Here is a 9275-nt window from a genome sequence, read left to right as displayed (position 1 = left end):
ACACACACACACACACTCTCCCAAAGTTCCTGCTGTCTGCTGTGGGAAGTTGATTAGTTGATTTCAGGCTCCACATAAGCATGTTTAGCTGAGTGTGGTGGTGCCTGCCTGTAATCCCACAACTCAGGAGACTAGTGCAGGAGGAGCACCAGGAATTTAAGGCCATCCTGGGCTACATGGTGAGTTCAAGCTCAACCTAGGACAGGGTGTTATTATTTTTGTCTAGATGGCTTCCCAAAGCCTCATGTGGTCATAGGGCTTTATTTTTTTTATTTAGTACAGAGTCTACAGGGTCTCACTATGTAGATTGGGTGGTGATCCACCTGTGTTCAGCCTCCCAAGCGCTGGGATTACAGGCGTGCGCCACCATGCCCAGTCTCAACAGCTGTCTCAGCATGCCCTGGGGGCGGGGCTGGCAAGGCACACCGGGGATGAACCCCAGCCACTGCATCTGCCTAAGCAGGCACTTTAATCTGCTGAGCTATTTGGCCAGCCCTGATAGGGCTTTTTATTTTTTTTTTTTATTTTAGGGAAGAGTCTACAGGGTGTTCAGAGTCTCACTACCTAATAGGGTTTTTGAGAGGTGGCTGAATATAGTTTGTCATTGATTCATGGTCAATGTTGGGACTAAGGGTGTGGGTGCCACACCTGCCACAAAGCAAGTAGCCTACATATATAAGGGACAAAAAGACTCTTATCTTTGCCCCTTGTTTTTGCTGTCTTTTGCCACCGTGCATGGTTACCACCACCATCTCCCCCAGCCCTGTACCACTCTGCCTTGGAGCCAGCTGGTTATAGACTGAAATGTCTTCAAACTGTGAGGTAAATAACACACACCCCCAGCAACTTTGACTGTAGGGTGTTTGGTCTCAACAACAAGAGAAAAATAACTAAGACACAGGGTCAAACCAAAATCATATTAAATAAACATCTCATGCACTAAAAAGCTCAGATCCTTCTCTCCGGGAGACAGACTCACCAGCACTCTGGAACTTCAGTGTACTTTACAGATGAGGCTGAGCATCATCAAGCAAGAATGGCTATCTTACCGAGACTCATAGAAAGCCTAAAATTACCTTGGAACTCTCTGACCCCAAACCTAAGAATCACCCCTATTTTGGACACAAGGTCTCACTACATAGCTCAGACTGGCCTGGAACTCTTGCTGGTTCTCCTGCCTCAGGCCACAGTGCTTCAATTATAGGGATGCATGACCATGGCTGGTCCAGAATCATCTTAAGAAAACATGGCAAAAACATGTAAAAAGCTGAACCTGTAAAGATATCCACATTGTGGGGCTGGTGAGATGGCCCAGTGGTCTAAAGCACCTACTTAGAACAAGCTTAGCAAAGCACAGGGACCACGGTTCAATCCCCCAGCACCACATGCCAGCCAGCCCCGCCCCCTGGTGGGCTGAGCTGGCCACACACACACACACACACACACACACAAATAAATAAATAAAATTAAAAAAAAAAAAAAAAAAGATATCCACATTGTGCCAGGACTTAGCATAGGAGAAAAAAAAAAAAAATCAGAAGAATTCCCAAGTACAATACAAGTGCATTTTGGTGCACACCTTCTTGAAAGCCTTAACAGTCACCAGAAATCACAGCACAGTGACATAAGGGAGGGTCTGTAAAAAGATGCCAAACAACAGTGTTGCCCAAAGTAATCATATGCAAAAAGACTGGCAGGAAAACAAGTTAATTAAAATAGTAATGGTAGCTAAAGGTAAAAATAAGCATAACTTTTCTGTATCCAAAGTTTTCTTTTCTTTTTCTTTTTTTTTTTTTTTTTTCCTTTTTAAGACAGGTTCTTCAATCCCCCAGTTGGGGGGGGGGGCAGGTTCTTACTATGCAGTTCAGGCTGGCCTTGAGCTCACTTTGTTGCCCTGGTTGGTCTCAAATGCTCAGTGATCTTCCTGCCTCAGCCTCCCAAGTGCTGGGATTACAGGAGTGTGCCAACACACCCAGCACCTAAACTTTTTTTTAAATTTTATTTATTTATTTATTTGTGTGTGTGTGTGTGTGTGTGTGGCCAGCTCAGCCCACCAGGGGGCAGGGCTGGCTGGCATGTGGTGCTGGGGGATTGAACCGTGGTCCCTGTGCTTTGCTAAACTTGTTCTAAGTAGGTGCTTTAGACCACTGAGCCATCTCACCAGCCCACCTAAACTTTCTATACATGTAATTATGTTATTTTTACTGTAAGACACAAGTAAAAAGAGAGCCTGAGGAGCTGGACAGGGTGGCTTGCGACCTCAGCAAAGGGAGACTGAGACAGGAGGATTGAGCTCAACCTGGAGTACATAATGAGCTTAAGGCAAGAGTGGACTGTATTGTGAGGTCTGCCTCAAAAAACAACAAAACAGCAACAAAAAGTGGAGGGCAGCAGGGACTGGGGTTCAATCCCAGGCAACACATGCTGTGCCAGCCCCGCCCTCAGGCCCACTGAGCCGGCCAATGAGTCTGGGTGTGGTGGAGCACACCTGTAATCCCAGCCCTGGGGAGGCTGAAAACAGGAGGATCACTCTGAGTATGAGCTGTGTAGTGAGATCCTGTACCAAATACATTAAAAAAAAAAAAAAGTGGAGTGTAACTGACTGAGAGCCTTCCGGAAGACCATAGTGCATGCTTAGGTCTTCCTCTCTGCCACAGGTAGTAATGTATAAGATAGTTCAGTTCCGCTTGGGCCAGCACTTGCAGTCCTCTGGGACCCTGCACAGCCCTTCTGAGGACACAGTCTATCTTCACATTGAGCCACCTGCCTGTCATTCCCCACACAAACCACTTCACACCAGAGGCTGAGCGAGAAGCCAACAAGAAAAGCCTTTGCTACCCAGGACCAAACAGAGGCCAGCATACATGGTGATGGCCCTGATAGGCACCATGCCAGGTGAGGGCAGCAGCGGCCAGGTCACTGGGGGAGTCGGGGAAGGCTGTCCTGAGAAGGTATCTGTGCTGGATCTCAGGAAACAGGAGGAACTGAGCAAGCCATAGAGAAAGAGGTGAAGCCATGAATCTTTATGAAGAGCTGCAGGCTTTGGGGAACAGTAGCCATGGAGAAGCTATGTGGTGAGACAGGAGTCAAAACCAGCCTGACACTACTGCAGGCTACACTGAACCCTGCAGGCAATGGAGACCAGAGCTTCCAGGGCACAGTGCAGGAAGGACACTGGAAAGATGGGCTGGGGCCCAACCACCCACATGGGTGATGGCAGGGACCAGACCAGGGCACACAGCTAGTGATGGCAGAGGAGGGAGGACAAAGTCTCAGACTCAGTGACTCTGGGCGGGCAAAGGAAGGAGGGGTAGCCCAGGTGAATGGTGAACAGTGCTACAATTAACCAGATAAGTGATGCTAGAAGAGGAGAAACAGGTTTTCCAGGCTGGGTGTGGCAAGCTGGGAGGATCCTGGAGCCTTCAGACCCAGGTTGGAGAGAAAGACCTGTGTGAAGATCTGGCTGGGTGGCTGCAAAGGTCTAACCAAGGGTTGGAAATACTGACTAGAAGTGTGAGAGAGGCTTAGGGATTGGGTTCTAGATCTAGGACCGGGTTAAGTACATGCTACTCTGAAGCCAGAGAGTGAAGGTGTGAAGTGAAAAGAGGATCAGGGACAGAAGTCTGGCAAGTTCTAAGTGGATGGGACTGGAAGTGACAGGAGGCTGAGGTATGTGAAGGTCATGATGATGGGGCTTCAAGAAAGGCTGGCCGGATAAGCATGAGTGACCAGCGGTGGATGCTCCTAGACACACAGGTGACAGAGCACAGGATTCACTTGAGTATCCCGGCTTCTCATAGAGCACAGGGCTCTGCCTTTGCCCCTTTCCTCCTGAGATGCTTCAGAGTTCACTGCACACTGCCCCATCCTCCCTATGCAAGGCCAGGAGCTGGGGGTGGGGGGGTATTGAACACAGGGTTTTACACTAAGCTACATCCCCAGCTTTTTCTGATTTTTTCTTTTGAGACAGGTCTTGCTAAAGTTACCCAGGTTGGGCTCAAACATGTAATCCTCATGGCTCATCCTCTCATCGTACCAGGATTTGAAGCATGCACCACTATGCCTAGCCTATGAGAAGCCTTCTCAGCTCTCCTGTTACCTGCCCAGTTCTGGCCTGCACTGATCATGTGCCTGTTTACCCAGCTCTCATGTCCTGGCCCAAAGGGTGGCAGTGCCTGGTGAATGAGGACTAACTTGTGAACATATTCCAGAAGTCACATGTTGGCCAGGTCGCCCTGCAAATGTTTGTGGCACTCTTCTCTAAATGAGAAGTGAGTACCCTTGTCTATCCTGGTTAAATATTACTGTCTGTCCTGGTTAAATATTAAATATTAAGAAAATGTAAGGAAAGTGTAGAGTTCAAGTTCACATGAGTCTCTGACCAAGTTCTTCTTCTTTTTTTGTACTGGGAATTAAACTCAGGACCTTGCACTTACCAGGCAGGAGCCGTGCCACTGAGCTACACCCCCAGCCCTGCCAGGCCTCTCGTGTGAACCACCTATAGGAACAGCTCCATCTGGGCAGCTGTGTGCAGATGAGTGTTAAGGTCTAAGAGCCTTGACATTTTCAGTTTTTTTAAGACAATGTTCTGTGGCATCGGGAGGTTCTCCCAGGTCCACTGGCAGTTCTGAAAATTCCCAACGTGACAGTCAGGCTGCAGCAGTCCAGCTCTGGGAAGCGACAAAGCCTTCAGTGTCTGTGCGGGAGGAACAAAGTTACCTAACTTTGTTCACACCCCAGTCAGTTTCCGCCACCACTTTCTCCTCCCACAGGAAAGAAGCGTTCCAGTCCTTGGGAAGGAGCCACAGTACTGAGATTATCTCTTAACGTGTGAAAGTGAGATTGTGTGACTTGGCAGGTCTGCGGCTAAGGGCCCCACTCTGTTCAGCATCACCACCTCTGCCAGTCCCCTCCCAATTGGTGCCCGGTCTGGGGAAATCTGGCAGAGGTGCCTCAGAGGAAGGTGGCCCGGGGTAGTGTGACTTTTAGTGGTGTTCTGAGAAATGAAGGAGATCATATAATGCCTCCTTATAGCTCTCCACCTCTTTATCATCTGTCTTAGCGAAACTTTTGGAGGCAAATACCCCTGCAATCATGCAGAAGCAGGGTCTGAGCACCGAGAGTACACAGCAGGCGGGCCACAACTGACAGGGAAATTGGGGTGTGCCGCTGGAGGTTGGGAAATGGCTGCTTGGCTTGCAGCTTCCTGCTTCCTGCTGGAAGTTTGGTAAGCCTCAGCCAAGCTCTCGGGCCTTAACTTTCAACTTACAGCTCCTGCTTAGCAAGAAGTTCTAAACCCCAACTGCAATTGACCACGAGGAATGGTCAGAAAAGCCTGTGCTCACATTGTGGGGCAGGGGAAGAAGCAAGGGCCTGAGAAAGACTTCAGATGAGGAAGGCTAGGTATAGATGCACTGGAAATTGTCCTGGCTCGGCCAAGACTGAACAGAAACAGGGTTACATAGCTGAACAACTTTCGAGAAATGCCAGGCAAATAAAGCTGAGCAGATATCTTAATTGGAGGACTTCTCAGATCCCTGACCAAACTAGTAGGACTTTTTGATCTTCAACAAAAAGATGCTCAAGGGGCTGGGGAGATGGCTCAATAGAATAAGCACTTGCCTGGCAAGTGCAAGGGCCTGAGTTCAATCCCCAGCTCCGCAAAAAAAAAAAAAAAAAAAAAAAAAAAAGCTCAAATCTGTCTGACCACAGATCTTGAGCACCTTCCAAGAATGGCATGATTCAGAACAGAACTCGATCAGGAGTGGTGATGCATGTCTATAAGCCCAGCACAGAGGAGGCTGAGGCAGGAGGATTGACAAAAGTTTGAGGCCAACCTGAATTATATATCAAAATTTTGTTATACTCACACACACAAAAGCACATATATGGGGCTAGGGGTGTAACTCAGAAGTGAAACGGGCTCAGTAGGTACAAGACCTGGGTTCAATCCTCAACACACACACACACACACACACACACACACAAAACCCACAATGAAATCTAAAATGATTCTTAAAACATAAATAAAATAAAATGATTTTAACTCCTAACGCTGGGGGCGGGAAGACACTCTGCTTATTCTAATTTGTAACACTCACTACTATTCGTACTCTCATTTCAAGAACAGTGAAAATAAGCCAGGGATGGTGACACATACCTGTTATCCCAGAACTCTGGGATGCTTAGGCAGGAGGATCACAAGTTTAAGCCTAGCCAGGGCAATTTAGCAAGACCTGTCTCAAAAGTGTAAAAAGGGCTGGATTTGTAGTTCAACACTTCCTGGGTTCAATCCCCAATACTGGGGATGAAGGAGAAGTTGGGTATGGTGGCACACACCTGTAATACTAGTGCTAAGGGGGCTGAAGCAGGAGAATTACAAGTCTGAGTCCAGCCAGAGCTACTAGCAAGTTCAGAATGGTCTGGATTACATAGCAAGATCTCATCTCACTAAAAAATAAAAAGATGATAGTGGTGATAATCTTACATTCTTTCCTTGGCTGGCCTAAAATAACTCCAATGTCTGATATTCAAAAACTTTTAAAAACAGCACAGTCCTGGGAATGAGGCCCAAGTCTGGCCCCTTTCCTGCTAATTTGAAGGTGACTCTCAATTCTTAGTTTCCAAATTGCTAAATGGAAAAGGATAGATTTCTAAGAATATTCCCAGTTCCAAGTGTCACCCACAGACTCTGAACATTAAAATGTATTTTTTACAATCCACCATGATATAGCATGACAGAAAAAAGTGACTTTTCTGGAGGCTGGCTAGGTGTGACAGTTCCTGAGTCTGTCGCCTCCCCACCTGCTCTCTCCTGAGCTCTGTGCCAACACCCTGGGTAAAGGAAGCTGGGCTCACACCCTGTCACTCATGGGCTGCACCCTGCCAAAGTCCCAGCACCAGTAGTCATGAAGCAGACACTTATGTCTTACAGGAAGCGAGGGCCACTCTGACCAGGAGAAGGAGCTCAGAATCTGCACAACCAAAGCTGCTGCTCCTCATGCTAATGTGTGCCAAGGATTAAAATTCAGCGCAGGATGAGGGGCATGGTATTGCAGCCAGCTAGGACCTTGGCTTCCCTCACAGGATTGCCGACCAGCTGCTGCTGGTTTACAGACCAGCAGCTGCTTCCTGTCCTGCCACATCCCCGAACTGCCTGACAGACTGTCTTCCTTGAATGGAGAAGTTACTTTCCCTGGAGTTTGCACAATCATCTCTGGGTCTGTAGATGTGGTTTAAGACTTCCAAGGAGCTATTATTAATACAGGGCAGGATGATGATGATTCTGCCCATTGCCCACACTGAAGAAAAGCTCCCTGCATCTTTGGGCAGCTGACTGCTTCTGATGTCAGCAGAAAATTTACTGAATTCCAACAGGACCAAAAAAAAAAGAACATCACCACACACCACACTTCAAAAGCCTGTTTGATCCTTGCTAAAGTCCAAACCCCAGTATTATATAGCAGTTTTGTAATCAAAGCAAAAATTACCTGAAGACACTGACATACACAAAAAATGTAAATGTTCTTTCCTTACTCAACAGATGTCTGTTTGCTTTACATAAGAGACAAGGTCTTTGCAAAGGTCCTGTCAGAAAGCATTAAGCTAGAAGAGGAATATTTAGGATTCCCCAGTCTTAAAAGGAACAAGCTACTGAAATGTGCCTGGAGGATTCCCATTGGCTAGGTCACCTTTTTTTTTTTTTTTTTTTTTTGGTGGAACCGGGGATTGAACTCAGGCCCTTGTGCTTGCCAGGGAAGCACTTATTCCACTGAGCCATCTCCCCGGCCCAGCTAAATAACCTTGAAACCAAGAAAGCAACCTAAAATTTCCATTCTCCTGACAGTGGTAATAACTTAGCTCAAGCCTTCCCCGCCTTTGCCCTGACCCTGAAAGGGACAAATTCATGGGGGAAAGCACACTCTGTGACTCACAGGAAGGACCCCTTCAAGGACTGGGTGGGAGTGGGGGCCTGGAAACTCCCAATGGCCTTAATAAAGTACAAAGAGGATGATTTCTCATGCCTGGTGACATCTTAGCAGAACAGAAGTATCAGGGCTCATTAATTGCCAGTCAGCACATGCAAGCGTCCCTAGAACTGGTTTTGGCGAGGCAGAAAGAGGTGATAAGACGCCCTGGAGCTAACAGGAGCCCAAGCTCTTCTCCACAAGTGACCAGCTCTGTGCTCTCCGCTCTAAGGCAGGTTTGAACTTCAGAAAGATCATTTCTTCCTTGACGGTTTGTTCCAAAGGTCAGGGCAGCTCACAAATTAGTGCATCACAGCAACACTGCACCACACACACGGGCCAAGACTCTCTCAGAGCCACCTCTCTTCTCTCCTAATTCATCGCCAAGGTGTGAGGTTTTTATTAAGACCATCTTCCAACTTAAAAGCAGCTGAAAGCTACAAACCTAGGCCTGCCTGACTCCCCTCTAGCAGCCTTTTTTTCCCGATCAACTGCAAGGACTGTCCTACATTTTATACGCTACTCTGGCTGCTGCTGGTAGAGGGGTCTTTAGATTCTCCCACATTTCTTCGTGCCAGTAGAAACTTCTACTTCATTTTGTTGTCACCCTCTTTAAGGTGGCTCAAGACAGGTGTCTTTCCACGACTAAAGGAATGTGATAGCCACATTTCGCCTCTCTCTCCGATGCGAGAGGTGCTCCCTGCGAGTCCGACTGTAACCGCGCCAGACTCCTTCCCCAGCAGCGCCAGCCATGGAGCTACGACCCCCCACCCCCACCCAAGCGCTGGGAGATCGCAGTGCATCCAGCTACAGCGCCCCGCCCCTCTGCAGAACCACCTGCTAGTCCCGCCCCCCAGCCGCTAGGATAGGCTAGCCTTCAAAGCGCGCTCTCCCATTGGACACAAAGCCCGTCCCTCCTACGCCACGTCTCCAGACTGGCGAAAGAGGCCGGGTCTGTGGCCCCTAGCCCTAGAGAGATCTGTGAATTAGGGGGTCTTACCTGGAAAGGATTTACGTCCACTGGGTCCGCGAAGGGGTTGGTGTCAAAAGCAGACATGGTGGTCGGGGCTTGGGGGGCGAGCTCCCTGAACGCTGCTGCCTCCCGGCGCCCAGACCCAGCGGCACTGAGGGCAGACCCTCCACTTCCGGGAATAAGCAACACTTCTGACGCAGGCGCAGTAGCTTGCTAGGGGGGTGTGGTCCATGACGTCACAGAGATCCGCTCGCCCCGCCCACTAGAGAGGGTGGTGGGCATTCCGTTCCCTTCTGGGGAGCTTGTGGTCTGAGGACTGAGGACCGAGAAATTGG

At 48.5% G+C, this 9275-nt stretch overlaps 1 protein-coding gene across 1 annotated transcript in view; it reads right to left on the bottom strand.

The window, feature by feature from the left end:
• The window catches only part of Scamp2 (secretory carrier membrane protein 2), a 25936-nt gene extending 16818 nt beyond the window's left edge, over positions 1-9118 (bottom strand). The window contains exon 1 of the mRNA XM_004628724.2: positions 8968-9118. Coding sequence (XP_004628781.1) covers positions 8968-9024 — 57 coding nt within the window. The 5' untranslated portion in view covers positions 9025-9118. The remainder of the gene's footprint in view (positions 1-8967) is intronic.
• Between the last annotated feature and the right edge of the window lie 157 nt (positions 9119-9275).

This window comes from Octodon degus, unplaced genomic scaffold (assembly GCF_000260255.1).
Source record: "Octodon degus isolate 3935 unplaced genomic scaffold, OctDeg1.0 scaffold00026, whole genome shotgun sequence".
In the NCBI taxonomy this organism is placed as follows: domain Eukaryota; kingdom Metazoa; phylum Chordata; class Mammalia; order Rodentia; family Octodontidae; genus Octodon; species Octodon degus.
The sequence above is the reverse complement of the archived record's forward strand: the minus strand, read 5'-3'. Positions and strand labels throughout refer to the sequence as shown.